Here is a 246-nt window from a genome sequence, read left to right on the forward strand (position 1 = left end):
CAGCGGCAGAGGGAAGCCCTGGTCTAACCTGGCTGGAAGGGACAACACACGTGGGCGCGTTGGGATGGGAATGGGAGTGAGAGGGAGCACGGGCTGTGCAGAGCCGGCAGCCACCCCCACCCTGGGCCTTTCTTTGCCCCCGGGGTAGGCTGAGGAAATTCCTCCCACACTCCACAGAAGGGCTGGGGGCTGCATGTGGGGCCGTGTCACCCCCCCGGGGCTCCTGGAGCCGTCAGCCCCGCCCTG

The 246-nt window shown here is 68.3% G+C and overlaps 1 protein-coding gene across 1 annotated transcript in view; it reads right to left on the bottom strand.

Annotated features, from left to right (window-relative positions):
- Nucleotides 1–4: 4 nt before the first annotated feature.
- The window catches only part of LOC104547322 (bactericidal permeability-increasing protein-like), a gene marked incomplete at both ends in the record, with an annotated part of 6,106 nt that continues 5,864 nt past the window's right edge, over nt 5–246 (bottom strand). The window contains 1 exon segment of the mRNA XM_010192952.1: nt 5–32. Within this exon segment, the coding sequence (XP_010191254.1) occupies nt 5–32 (28 nt within the window).

The sequence above is a fragment of the Mesitornis unicolor genome, unplaced genomic scaffold (assembly GCF_000695765.1).
Source record: "Mesitornis unicolor isolate BGI_N332 unplaced genomic scaffold, ASM69576v1 scaffold28099, whole genome shotgun sequence".
In the NCBI taxonomy this organism is placed as follows: domain Eukaryota; kingdom Metazoa; phylum Chordata; class Aves; order Mesitornithiformes; family Mesitornithidae; genus Mesitornis; species Mesitornis unicolor.